We start from the raw sequence: 13,868 nt of genomic DNA, 5'->3' as shown, positions 1-13,868 counted from the left end.
TTTCCATTAGATATCATTATTTTTGTATTACGGAGAAGCTCTGGATGTTTGGAAATGCTATGAATCAGTGTTAGGGTTGATAATCAAATCCAAGAAATAGTCCTCTTAGTGCTTTCAAACAACTCCACCCATCTCAATTCAATTCAGGGATGAGCCACAGTGTAGTTACTTTCTTGCTATTTTAGTCTTTACCCAGAAAGAAATCCAGAACTGCAGTAATGAGTCTTGAAAGAAATGGTTTCTCCCAATCGTTTACACTTGTGCCTGTGAAACCTAAAACTGAAATCTACTTCCTTAACTAAACTGTGTTTCCCTCTAATCTATTAAGCAAGCCTTTTGATTTGTTATTTTTGGGTGCTAGGAGGTACAGAAATGGAAAATCAGTACTGAACCACATGCAAAGATTCAATTTTATTTTTTTCAAAAATATAATGCAACAAAAGTTTGTCAGCATCAGTTTTTTCCTTCTGTAAATTAATATGCACTTAAAATTTCAATGCTTTTCAGTCTTAAAAATTATTTCTAATTTCAAACAATGAAGATTAAGGTAACATTTAATTTGTAAAAGAAGACATGTATCAAATGACACGTTTAGAAAATGCTGGGCAAGGTATGCATCTGTTAGGGAAAGGTATTCCAAAAAGAGGTAAAAAACAATGGGCTGAAATCACTAGACAACATTTTCAAAAAGAATTTGGTATGTGACCAACTCAATTATTTTGAAATCTGACCTTTTTGTGACTGAAACCCAAGTTTATAGTCCATTTATTCAGGTTTGAATTACACTGATGTGGGCAGAACTAAGCTAATTTATTTATTTATCTGACTCAATGGATTAGTTTGTCTGTAAATGAGATTTTATGCTTTTGTAAACCCACAGTCTGCATCCAGAAATTCTCTCCAATTTTAAAGAGAATCTCCTACCACACAAAAACAAGGAAAAGTGAGCTGTGCCAAATGTTATTTTGCTACTGTCAGTGTTTATTGACAGAAAAGATTTTTATCTTAACAAAGTGAGGGAACTGTTAACTTTATCTTTGATGTAAAATATTTTCCCATAATAATTTTCTGTCACCTTTATCCCGTATCTCTTGTATTACATATACATTAAGGAATTTAAAAGCTTAAAAAATATTTTCTTCTGTGGTGATTTACATCCAAACAAGCTGCCCAGGGAATTTTCTCTCGAGCTGAAAACCTGTTTCCAAAGGCAGATATTTATATAAAAGCCCCCATAAAAGGTTGTGGGAAAACTACCAGGTTTTTTTCTGCATTCCTGTTTTGAGAGGGGCTGTGCCCAGCATACCAAAGCGACAGCAAAGTCGCATCACTCCATTAATATTGCTGTATCTGGGCACTGGATTGTGCACTGAATTTTATCAGTTGGGTAAGGAGAAATAAAAGTCTTCTAGACCAAAAGGACCTTAAGGCCATAAGGATCATAGTACAAACTCTTTCTCTCTATAGATGTATGTGTTTATATTTATCTCTAAATACAAACATTTTTACTGGGCATTGATTCTGATGGGGACTTTTTTTAAGCAAAGGGTTTGAAGAGCATTTTTAGCAGTTTGGGCTAAAATGTCTGTTTCTAATTTGGAGTGGTAAGTGCCATTTACACAAAGCCTGCATCAGTTTCTTTGGGCTTTTTGCAAAATGTTAGCAGTTCCTCTATTCTTATCTTAAGACCTATTCTTACAGAACAAATGTGCTTTCTACCAAAACCACTGAGAATTAGCATCTTTCTTCATGTGTCAGTACTGGGCTACCTTAAGAGACAGCTTGGTGTTACAACCACTTCTTCTTAAGAAATACTGACTCTGTGGCCAGAGAAATTGAGTCTCAGGGCTGCCAATCAAGCCTACGCAGGCAGAGAGATCATTTTCCATAAATGCATTCATTTGATTCATTTATAAATCTGAGCAGGGCTGTGCTTTGGCAGTGGAACAGGCAATCTGCTCTGGTTGAAGCCTGAATTCTTGGAAGGGTGAATCAGAGAGGAGAAGGAATGTGGCAAAGTTAATTTTTGTGATCCTTATGGGCCTTATCCGCAATAGGCACCCACCTGCCTGTGCTTCTGGGTGAGTCGTGGTAAGGGCTGAGTTCACAGCTGTCCAAAAGGGAAGGCAGCAGGAATCAACTCCTTTGTCTGAGAGGAAGGCAGATGTGCTGTGCATTTCCTTCCCAAGTCTAGTTTGTTGTGTAGGTGAAGGGGTTTATTTCAGAGGGGAGAAAACTGCAAGATTTCAATAATCAATATACTGGATAATCAAATAGCTGCAGAATAGTTCCCACTAGGGTTTCTGAAGCTGGTAAGTAAGTGAGAGCTCTTCATTTGCAACACATTCCTGAAACCCTTCTTAAAACTCAGATCATCCACTTGGGCAGTGACACTCCAGGAAATTTTATTTGGGTATCCATACAACTATTTACTATTTACTGTTTATCCATACAACTTTACATTTATTCACACAGTAGTGAATCAATTGCAAGTAAAACCAGCACATTCCAAGAGATAAAACTGTTGAGAGTCCCAGGAGATAAAACTGTTGAGGATCAAAGTGGATTAGACCAGTATTTATTGCTTTATTTGGCTATGAATTGCTAACTCACTTTCTGTTCAAAGGGTGGTAAGCAATTTTGGTTCAGTCCAGGAGTTTGGGCACACATAGCAACAATTGCTAAAAAGTGATTCCCTTCTCTTATCATCTTTGTGAGAACAGGCCCTGCAATCCTGGAAAAAATCATAATTTATAATTATACTGATTCACAATTATTCCATTATCACAATGTTATGCAAGAAAACACTGTACAAATTCATGCAGGATTGTATAGCACAGACTGGAAACCCATTCTGTCACATAAAACCTGGCAGAGAGGAAAACTCCTGCCTAACACATGCAAGATAGAGACATGGGACGGGAAGTTACATCTACCCTCTATGCAAACAGACTAAAACTGGGGATGATACAAAACTTGTGCTTCTGAGACAGAACCATGGCCTAGGGGAAGCAGCAGCAAACCTCTGGTTGCCTGCTGGGTGCCATGAGCATTTGCCTTTTTCACTTGTGTTTTAGCTAGGAGGAGGGACAGACCAGGAGAGCCAAATACAGCTATCAACCACTGCTGTCTGCTTTTGCTGTCTCTTTTGGACATCCCTCTATTCATGTTCTTGCAATAAACTTTGGTTAAGAGCTTATTTTCAAACTCTCTGTTACTTGTAGGAAAGGTTATTCTGTTTCAGTAAGGGGTGAAATATCAGCCTAATGAAATACTTTAGTTAATATTTTATCCTTGTAACAGAAGAGTTATGTGAATCTGGCCAAACTACATTTCCTATATAGCCAAGTAACCAATAAATGATGATGGCTAGATGAAAGTCATTAACTCGGGATCTGCTAAATTTCAGTTTGACAGTTGGAAAAAAAAAGTCCCCTGTGCTTTTTATGTTAAAATATGACTCAAACTGAGAAGGTCTGTGCAGAGCCCCACCAGAGTGATTTATTTTCACGTTCTGAATTGTTCTGTGGCTTCTATCAAGTGTATCTTTACCATCAGAGAAAAGGTAGACCACTGTAAGAATCACAAACTTCTTTCTTCAGCCTTCATAGAGGTTTTGCTCCTATTGTGAAGTGTGATGAGGAATGCTTTTAATACTTTTAAATCTGTGGGCAGAGCTTATCAATAAACACACACTCATGGGAAAGCCATTCACTCTTCTTTTCATCTGGGGGCTGTTAGTTTTTGTTTTTATGTCAGTCTTTATATCAGTTCTTAGTTGCCAGTGCTCTTACACATCTTTCCTGATATTAGTCAACCTGTAGAAAATGCTCTATAAAATCCTACAGAGCTCAGTATGGTCTGCAAGGAACCTTAATTCCTGAGACATTTCCCTGCTTGGATGTACTTTGCAGAGCAAAGTACTGTTCCTTTTGATAAAAATAAGTGTTAACTTCATGGACAATCCTCTGGCTGGGCAAGGAGACTCATGATTGTAACTCACATATATATAATGTCTTCAAAAGATTTTGAGATGAAATTATTTGAAGGCTTTTAATGAAGTACTCTAACAGCCAACAAGGGCAGCTTAACATACCAAGGCAATGAATCAAAACATCTTGTTCATGCCTTGAATGGAAGGAAACTATTCACACACGTTGGTTATTTGGGAGTAGCTGCTCCTTTAGCACGACTGTGCCCCTGCTTTCGGCTCCCAGGTCCGAGCTGCATTCATCACAGCACAAGTATGCAGCCCCGGGACAGAGTGCAGCCAAGGGGCATTGCCAAACCAGAGCAAAACAAAGGCAGGAGTGTAGCTTGAACACCGGCCCAGCTGGTTCTGATAGCATCCCGCTGATAACAAGGCCTGTTAAACTCCTTCAGCAGCAAAATCTTTATCTTCATTCCACAGAGCAGCCCTTTGTCTTCATCCCACAGAAATTTCAGGGCTTGGTGGGGAGGGTCCCACTGGCAGCACAGAGCAGAGGGGAAGTGCTAAAGGGGCGGTGCTGACGCTCACTTTAACACCTTTTTTTGAGGCAGAACGGCTGATTTTGCGCTGTGGCAGCCGTTCGTGCACAGCTGACGGGCTGGTTCTTCTAGGTGGAGCTGCTGCGTGCCCTGCTGTCTCGCTGGCAGCGGTTCAAGTGAAGTAACACGGCATTCCAGCCATGGAGGGCTGGGAGGGGCAGCTCTCCGTGACTGTGGAGCCATCCACGGCCATGGAGCCTGCCCGGATAGAATGACAGCCGAGTGTCCCCATCCATGGCCATGGAGCCTGCTGGACAGAGTGACAGCCGAGTGTCCCCATCCATGGCCATGGAGCCTGCTGGATAGAGTGACAGCTGAGTGTCCCCATCCATGGCCATGGAGCCTGCTGGACAGAGTGACAGCCGAGTGTCCCCATCCATGGCCATGGAGCCTGCTGGACAGAGTGACAGCCGAGTGTCCCCATCCATGGCCATGGAGCCTGCCCCGACAGAGTGGCAGCCGAGTGTCCCCATCCATGGCCATGGAGCCTGCTGGACAGACTGACAGCCGAGTGTCCCCATCCATGGCCATGGAGCCTGCTGGACAGACTGACAGCCGAGTGTCCCCATCCATGGCCATGGAGCCTGCCCCGACAGAGTGGCAGCCGAGTGTCCCCATCCATGGCCATGGAGCCTGCCTGGACAGAGTGACAGCCGGGTGTCCCCATCCATGGCCATGGAGCCTGCTGGACAGAGTGACAGCCGGGTGTCCCCATCCATGGCCATGGAGCCTGCTGGACAGAGTGACAGCCGAGCATTCCTGCTGCGCTCCGGCTGTGCCCCGGAGCCCTCCCCAGCAGTTGCTGTAACTCAGTCCATGGGATCTTGCAGGACAATGGAATGAATCCAGGTCTTTGGAATGCACTAGGAAATCTCTGTAGAAGATGAACTTCTTGATTTTTTTTGCTGGTGGTTTTCCCCAGCATTGCTGGAGGTGTTGACTGGAAGTGCCACAAACCTTCTCGAGGTTGTGGTGGAGCCTGCACAGTCTGTGCAAGAGCCTGTCCTTTAACCATGTTTAAACCTTATGGCAGCTTCTTTGAGGAACAAGCACATGCATAGCAAAGTTTATTTGCAGACACTTTCAGATTCTTATCTTTGCAGCTGATGCTTGCAGGATCATTTCCCTCCAGCATTACTTGCTTGGGAGTCAGGTGAGCTTACCTATCTGAAAAAGTGCTCTTGAGAGGCCAAGATTAACGTCAGGCATGTGCATAGTGTTCCTGTTATCAAGTGCTTTCCTGAACTGGGACCTGCGATTTAAAACATTCTAAGTATTCTAAGTATTCCCTATTTCAACTATAAGAAGTGAATCAGAAGGAGCTGCAGGACCTCACGCCAGCACTGCTCAGGAGCTGTGAGAGCTCTGAGGGAGGAAAAGAAATCCCAGTAATTGTGATACCTGCAGGAGAGGGAGAAGCCGTGGGGGAAAGTCAGGCACACCATCCATCTGGAGAGAGGGATGTGGTTTTAAAACCAAAAGACTTTCTGGTGAAATGCATTGGCAGTTACCAGCCATTTATGCGTTGAGGAGTAACAGCCCTGTGTGACAGGGTGCCTGGAGGCAGAGGGACAGACACACCTGCAGGTACAGGGACTGATGGCTGCAGGAGGAGAGGTCTGGTACAGGAGCCAGCTGAAGCTGTCCCTGACAGCAGCCTTGCACATCTTTGTTTACAGCTAGACATAAGCCCATGAGGGAGCACCATGAAAACTGCTAACCTACATGTATGAATTCTTTAGCGGGTCAAACACGGTGCCAACAACGACAATGACATTAAATTATGTTGTTTGTCTTGCAATTATTCATTCCTCCTTCTCCTTATTAATAACACAAATGAGGTTATGTGTCCAGAGCATGCTTTGCACTGTCAGAAAAGACCTGATCTAAAGATGTCCCAGCCTTGCCCACATGTCAAGGTACAAGTTTTCTAACTGGCTATGGACTCAGAGTTATTTCCACAACACTGCACAAATAGATTTGCTAGTTTCTTGTCACAGCTTAGAAATGGTAACTAGAAAATGCCAAAATCTTCATAAAGAAAAGGCATAGGTTGTGACAAAGCGTAAAGAAAAGGCATAGAGTGTGTTATTGTTAATAAGTGAGTTAGCAGAGCATAAAAGTTCTCACCTGTGGGCAGGTTTCTGTCTGTTAAGAGAAATTATTTGTTGAAGTAATGTTGAAGTTGATGCAAGGAAAAGTAATAGGCTTAAAGATGAGAGCAGATCACTTAAATTCACTATTCATATGCAAATATAACTTTAGTACAAAATCTTAAAAAGCAAAAAGCCCAAATCAAGAGCTGCAGAAAAAGGGCTATAGTCTGGAAGCAGAGAAGCTAGGATGATCAGCAAAAGACATTTTTGTTTCTTTTATTAACATCTCTGGTATTTTCATGTACTATTTAATTTTGAAGCATACAGATCGCAGGAATTTTATATGCTAGTGTTCCAATTAAAACTAGGTTTCTCTTTATACAATACATTAAAGCACATTTGATTTCAATTAAATGACACTGTCTTACTTGGAATTCATTATATTGTATCAAATGTGATTTTGGAGCCTGTTGCCCAATGAATGTGAATACCAAAAAAATAGCCTCTTTTTACTTTTTTCCTTCTGGTTTTGCCCAAACAGTCCATCTGGGTTGCTAGGCTAAAGATAAAATAATTTTAAAATAATTGCATTTTGAAAAGCCGATACACATTTCAGCCATATGATATGAAAATGATCCAGCCTATATAACTCCTACTGCTTACTTTCAAAAAATTCCCTTGTTCTGAAGTCAGTCCAGTAGCTATTAGAAGTAGTCATGATGTAAATTCCATCTTGTTTATGAAAACATTTTGAACAAAGCATTGATTGTCCAGGGTCCATAAAAAAAAAGTTAAAATCTTTAAAATGTTGGCATTGCTACTATTCAGGGCATGAGAATGACATGCATATAAATCATAGTTTATTGGCACAGGCTTTTCTACTCAGAAAGAAGGCTTTGCTGAAAATGTACTGCAATGCCTCTCTTTTATAGATTTCTTTTGAAAGTGTTCTGAATCAGGAAATAATCAGAAGCAAATCTTAGTTTACAGTAGGAACCAAGGGCACAAGTAGTCTTTTATGACATGGGTTAGCTATCATAGAGGGGCAGCCTAGGCAGAGTTTGGGGAAATCAGGGTGGATGGAACAGCCTCAGTGTGAAGCTTTGGGAGGCAAGGTCATCTGTGTGTCTGATGCCCCTCCTTGGAGTCTCACCCACATCTCTGTTAGCCCTGGGGACAGTAATACGTTGGTTAATTTTTTTAGGAAAAGGCGCCACTATCACAGTTTAGGAGAGGTACTGTACTTGCATTGCTCCAGTTCCAGACAGCTGAAGTGTCACTGAAGCTACATCAGAGTAAAACAAGAGTGAACCAGCCTAAGAAGTCTCAGAGATGATTCTTTCCTCTTTCTTTTCCAGTAGCAAAATTATTGGCAGCCACCAGGGATCAATGCTGTAGTTAACGTTGGAGTGCTGCACTGAAGAGCAAACACTCCAGCAATCCAAGCAATTTTCTGTTAAGTCATTCTACTGGACTGCAGGGCTTGTGGGTGGGATTCTCCTAGGGGAAAAATATGGCAATGCCACAAGACTTAGTCCTTACTATTTCTTGGAATTTTAGTAACAGCCATAAAATTTATTGTTGGCACCTGAATCTTTAGAAGCACTAGGCAAATTAAACAATCAAGCATCAATCCTACAGCTCTTCTCCTCATATGATGCTTATTAAAATACATTTGGTGAAGTGCTTCATGAATGGATTCCAGAATTTTCAAGCAGAAATGCTTAAAATCAGGTTCATAACTCCATGTCTAAATTTTTAAGATGGTTATGCTAATTTTTCAGGTTTTTTGAGCTTTTGAAGACTAAAAATGCTCGAGCTTTTGAAAAAAAATCAAGCTAAATTTCAGGCAGGTAATTAATCTGAGCTAAAATGTGCATTAAGACCATTTTCTAGAATTTGCTAGAATTGTCCATTGCAGGTGTCAGGACTAGTGCTGTGAAGGCTAAAGGAGGAATAATCTGGCAGCCCTGATGTGTTCTGAGTTGATCCAAATTCCCTGGAGCTGGAATGCTGCAGGAGAACTGATTATGATGCTGTACATATGGCTAATGTGGATTGCTTTTTATTTTATCAAGTTTGGAAGCCTGACCCACAGATTGGTAGGGGATATTCCCACTGGAAGCACACTGTTTCCATCCATCTTAACAAAGTGGTCCATCACTGATCACTGGGGCATAACTCTTGCAAAACTTTGCCTGTAATATATAATTTTATCATCAAAAAATCAAAGAAGTAAACGCAGGAGATCAGAAAATTATGAGGCATGACCAGCAAAATCCCAGCCACTTTAACAAGAGCTTGGCAACGTGTGTAAGTCAGTGATTGCAGACATGACTAAGTCGTGCCATCTTGTCTGCACACAGAGTGTGTAATGTCCAGAAATCTTGTGTTCCAGCCCAAGGATTCTCCATTTGAGACAGACAATGAGTTGCACAGTTCTTCTTGTCAGTTGTTTTCTCCAGTTTTTGAGCATATTTTTAAGCCAGAGGATCTGTTTAGGAGAGCCAAAGCTATGTATAGTAATGGCAGTTGCAGAACTGAGTGCTGGGGAGCTAGACAGCCTGATGGCTTGGAGAAAACAAGCATGGAGACAGGAAAGAGACATAGTTATTGGGACAAGGACTTGGGCATGTGTGTGAATAGCTGGTGCATTAGGGAATACGTAGTTCAGCCACACTGTCCTCTACTGGTTAAAGCTGGATCTCTGCAAATGTTCTAATTCTGTTCTAAAATGCTGTTTTCATTCTTTGGTGCCCAATTTAAAGCATTTCATCATACTTTCAGACAGCCCATCTCCTTCACCTCTTCTCTGTCTTCCCTCAATACTTTTAAAAACTAAGAAAAAATGTCTTTTGTACTGTCAAGGTTCATGATATTTACTCTCCTGTTCTTAAGACCTTTGTCAGAAGTGAGGAAGAGTTTCAATATGAGGAATTTCAATCAATTTAATTCATTGTGAGTTAGCAAACTGTTAATTACTGATTCTGCTATTTTAAAGAATAAAACAACTCAGGTAGAAACACTTCAGATTCCCTCTGTACACGTCTCGTTAACTTTTTCTGATCTCCAGTCCTTCCAAGCTTTCACTGTGGGCTCAGTCCCTCTGGAAAGGTGGGGGCTGGTGGAGGAGACTGGGGTCAGCAGATGGTTGATGCTTTTCTTTTTCTAAACATATCAGAAATACTCATATCCAGAACTGTAAAGGCTTTTGTGAAAAAGAAACCCCCCCAGTTTGGAGAAAATGTGGAATTAGAAGTAAACCAGATTATAACCACTGCCATGGCTAGTAGGGAGAATTGGATGATCTTTAAGGTCCCTTCCAACCCAAACCATTCTGTGATGCCAGGAATCTAAATTAAGGCAGGCCTTTCCAGTGGCCTGTGCACAGCCCTTGCCCTGCTGCTCCAGGGAGTTTCAGCTTGCAAGCTGACTGCTCTGTGCTCTGTGTGGATCATGCAGGCACCAACAACCACAACCTGTGTGCTGCTTGCAGGTTCTGGACGACAGCTGAGACCGGCCGAGCCCCCGGGAGATGCTGATGCCGATGCAGATGCAGAGGAGGAAGATTCTGTGAGTTTTTTAGGGTTGAATTTTTCTGTGATGACAGTTTGGCAAAATGGGATCTTAAATATTTTGTTTATGGCTAGGTCTTGCTGGTGGTTTTCCTTCCTATTAAAATGTATTTTTGCTTGGGATTGTCCTGCCAGCTCAAAACCCAGAAAGATGTTTCAGTGTAAAGGCATCTGCTCTTTGCCATGGTTCATTGGCATAAGTTTACTACCAAGACTTAGCAAACTATTACATGGCTGTTGACTACAGTAACTTTTCTTTAAGGATTTAGACAGTTTAGGTTCCCTATTGTCTGACTGGAGAAGGAAGAATGCCAATTGCTTGTCAGCAGAAATTCCTGCTGGGAATTTGCTTGCTTATAGAGGGCAATAAAGTTTGAAGCCATTGGATGCAAAGTTTAGGTATGGAAATAGAGCAGGGAAGGGATTTTTTTTTGTAACTTTTTCAGTTATTACTAATTGATCTGTCTGTTTTCAGTCTGTTCAGTCTGCAGATACACACAATACATAAAGAAAATCAAAATAAGCTTACCACTGGGTTTTGTCTCTCAGAACTCTGTCCCTTGTGGGTTCGAGTGCTTTAACATGAGAACTGTATTTGTTCTTGACCTAAAAAAAAGTTATTGGTTATTTTTTATCCACCGTCAGTAATGAAAGATTTTTACTCAGAAGGTTACTATGGATAGCTAGAGAAACATTCCTAAAAACGAGTCACTGTTTAATGGTGAGTGTTCCTTTACCACTGCTCATGTCTTTTCCACAGGTTACTGAAGTGGCAGTAGAAGACATTCGTCCAAGGCCACAAGGATCCTCTCCAGTTTATGAGTATCCCGTAGAAGAAGACTATTTAAAGGCAAGATAACTAAATTTTCATGTAGGCATGGCTTTCTCAAGATACTTTAGCTCCCACAAGTAGCAGAGAGCCACATGCCATAGAGTGGGACATTGCTGCAGCCATATTGTCTTCCTGTCCCCACCAAAACTGCATCTCTGTTCATTGATGGATTTATTTTGTGCTGGGCTTCCGGACCATGTTCTTGTTTCTTGGCATGAAAATGCATTTGACTTAATCCTGTAAAGGAACAAGGCAGAAAGCATAAAGAAATTGTAGTGTTTTTCCCGTTAGAATATATGGCTTGAACCTAATTAATAAGTATTTCAAAATTACCTGCACCTCTTGGTTATTCAAAGTTAGAGATTTAATTAGTACAGCCATGTTAAGTAGGCAACAGTTTAAAATTCATGCTGAAGTTGAATAAGTAAAAAAAAATTATGTTTACAGAATTGAAAGATGAACAGTGTACTACATTAGGACACAGAAAGTCTCCCAATATCTTAAGACATTTGGTCTCTGACTAAATGAAAATTTTCTTACAATGGTCTCTGATTTAATGCAAATTTTGGTAAAATGAAGGGAGGCCTTAGCATCTAATTTACTGCTGGGATTAGTATAGTTAAATCATTCATGTTGTACATGGCACTTGATCCTGATTTTGCTCTGTTGCCATTAAAGTCAGCCTCATTTCTTGCTCTAAACCAGGAATTTTAACTGACTTTTGTTGTACTTAAGAACACTGTGGCTTCTGAACTTGAAATAATTTAAAATTGTTTTTCAGCTTCAAGAAGAAAACAAAAGACATTCTACAGACAAATCAAAGCAGAGTCATCCACAGGTCAGTCTAAAAGCACTCTGTAGTTTTAGGTATGAGCTTTGTAAATAGTAAAGTTTGTTAAAACACACAGACATGAATGGGTGGACAGAAGGAAGGACAAATGGGCAAAGAATCACTTCAGACTTGTTTTGACCAGGAACTCCATGAATGGCCAAGTTGTGGCACGGGCAGGAACATTTATTTGTCCTATTTGTGGTCCTTCCATAATTCTTTTTAGAATTCTTTCTTTAGCCTTCTCTGATTTGAGTGCAGTATAGCATTAACTCTTATTCTGACTTTTCTGGCCCATTGACTTTAATTTGAGTGGTTAACATCTTCACAGAAAATACAATCTTTCAGCCCTAAAAGTTTCCATATGTTTCACATTTTAAAATTATAACCTATTTTTCCTATGACCCTGATTTAACATAACCCTAACACACGTGCTTAATTGTAATTTAGAACAGAATCAAACCCATACTAAGTATATCCTCTATTTTGGATAATCTTTTTTGCACCATTGAAAATATACTTGAGGAGATTAAATTTTTTATTGTAGAACAACTTAGAACCCTTTAATACAAATTAGTAAAAATGATAAATTCACATATTTTTCTATCTTTAGGAGACAATGGAAGTGACCCTGAAAACAGAAGTGGAAGCTGGAGCTAGTGGTTTTAGTGTGAAAGGTGGAGGAAATGAAGGAATATTTATTAAAAAAGTACTTAAGGAATCTCCTGCTTCAAAAATATTTAGTCTTAGAGAAGGTACAGTCTGATTTTTTATTTTGTTTTGATTTTATTCTATATCTTTAAATAATGAGAATTGTAGCTGTGTGATCTGCCATCTCTTTGGGTATCAGAAATAGTAGATTTTAAACCAACTAATGTTATCTATGAGCTTAACCTGTCCATATTAATAATTTCTAAGATCACTTGCTTGAACAATAATGAAATGTGATGTTTTTTGTATACCGTAAAAAAAATCAGTTTTCACTGGAACAGTGGAAAAGACACATAGAAATTAGTATATACAAAACTAAAATAGAAAAAAAAAACTATAAGAAAACACAAAGTAATTAAAATTATGTATTATTCCACTTACAGGTGATCAGCTTCTAAGTGCTACAATATTTTTCGATAATATCAAATATGAAGATGCACTCAAGATTCTCCAATATTCCGAGCCATACAGAGTCCAATTCAGCCTCAAAAGAAAAATTGCCGTGCAAGAAGATCTGGAACACTCTACAGCCCAGCACAAAAAGGAAAGGATAGCCCAGGTAGATTTCTGATTAGTTTACAAAGTTTGGATAACATACTATAGTAATGTGCTCTGTGGAAATAGATCATAAAACACACGCTTGTGTCTTCTTAAGACTTACACATGTGTTTAAAGTTACTAGCATGAATATTCATGATTTTAAAAAATCCCACACAATATTTGCAGCTTTTTAAATATCTTGAGTGAGACTATGGATTTTATATAAATCCACAATCTTGTTTTAGGTGGTGATAATACTCTTTAGTGAGTCAGCATTTTTTTAATTGTTAATTGTCCACTGATGGAACAGACTTGGGTAATCTCTGTAATACTTATAATAAGCATGTTCAAAAATGTAAAATATCAGTGAAAATTTTAATCCAAAGCTTCTCTGTAAGATTTTTCTATTAAAAAAAATCTGTGTCTAACCACTGATATTTTGCCAGACCTCTTCATAGGTTTCCATCAACTTAAAGATTGTATTTTCTTCAAATACTTATACATACACATAAATACTATATATAACATATATTTGTACAGGGATAGATAGATAGATAGATAGATAGATAGATAGATAGATAGATAGATAGATAGATAGATAGATGCATACATACATACATACATACAGAAACCACTTTTTACAGTAATATTTTGAAAGGAATATCTTCAGAAATCCATATATTACAGTCCATTTGTTTTATGTAATTTCTGCCTGACACTGCATATTTTTATAATCTTCAGGATTTTTTTATATA

General features: G+C 39.5%; 1 protein-coding gene across 1 annotated transcript in view; it reads left to right on the top strand.

The window, feature by feature from the left end:
• Window positions 1-13,868, top strand: part of AHNAK2 (AHNAK nucleoprotein 2) — a 128,841-nt gene that overhangs the window by 92,365 nt on the left and 22,608 nt on the right. The window contains exons 2-6 of the mRNA XM_066552556.1: window positions 10,123-10,199; window positions 10,962-11,051; window positions 11,815-11,871; window positions 12,476-12,617; window positions 12,957-13,132. Of these exons, the coding sequence (XP_066408653.1) occupies window positions 10,123-10,199; window positions 10,962-11,051; window positions 11,815-11,871; window positions 12,476-12,617; window positions 12,957-13,132 (542 nt within the window). The remainder of the gene's footprint in view (window positions 1-10,122; window positions 10,200-10,961; window positions 11,052-11,814; window positions 11,872-12,475; window positions 12,618-12,956; window positions 13,133-13,868) is intronic.

This window comes from Molothrus aeneus, chromosome 6 (genome assembly GCF_037042795.1).
Source record: "Molothrus aeneus isolate 106 chromosome 6, BPBGC_Maene_1.0, whole genome shotgun sequence".
Taxonomy (NCBI): Eukaryota; Metazoa; Chordata; class Aves; order Passeriformes; family Icteridae; genus Molothrus; species Molothrus aeneus.
Note: the sequence above shows the minus strand (reverse complement) of the source record. Positions and strands in the feature narration are given on the sequence as shown.